Source organism: Mesitornis unicolor, unplaced genomic scaffold (genome assembly GCF_000695765.1).
Source record: "Mesitornis unicolor isolate BGI_N332 unplaced genomic scaffold, ASM69576v1 scaffold36595, whole genome shotgun sequence".
NCBI lineage: Eukaryota > Metazoa > Chordata > Aves > Mesitornithiformes > Mesitornithidae > Mesitornis > Mesitornis unicolor.
The window spans coordinates 4,469-4,829 of NW_010186796.1; the positions used below are offsets into that span (position 1 = coordinate 4,469).

Sequence of the window (361 nt, forward strand, 5' to 3'; positions counted from 1 at the left end):
GCCACGGGCGCTGCGGGTCGTTTGGCAGCGTGACGATGCCCCAGCGCGCACTCGCCCTTCTCTTCCTCTCCCTGGGGGGAAGAGGAGCCAGCGTAACGCTCGGCTGGGCCAAACAAACACCTCGGCTCGGCCCTGGACTTTGCTATGGGGACGAGTTCCCCAGGGCGAGCGGAGCCAGGAGGTCGCCAGCTTGGGGCTGTTCCTTCCTCCCCACACTCACCTGGCCCTCCCCACCGCCTGCGCTGCTGTTACTGCTGGCATCTCCTTCGCCCTTCTCGGGCTTCACTGCCACCATCTCCTCGGGACTCTCTTGGTCTGCGCGGGCAGGAAACGACAGCAGGAGTTAAAGACATTTCTGGGC

At 65.1% G+C, this 361-nt stretch overlaps 1 protein-coding gene across 1 annotated transcript in view; it reads right to left on the reverse strand.

Annotated features, from left to right (window-relative positions):
• Nucleotides 1-315, reverse strand: part of SP1 (Sp1 transcription factor) — a gene marked incomplete at both ends in the record, with an annotated part of 2,282 nt that extends 1,967 nt beyond the window's left edge. Inside the window, one exon of the mRNA XM_010185246.1 lies at nt 221-315. Coding sequence (XP_010183548.1) covers nt 221-315 — 95 coding nt within the window. The remainder of the gene's footprint in view (nt 1-220) is intronic.
• Between the last annotated feature and the right edge of the window lie 46 nt (nt 316-361).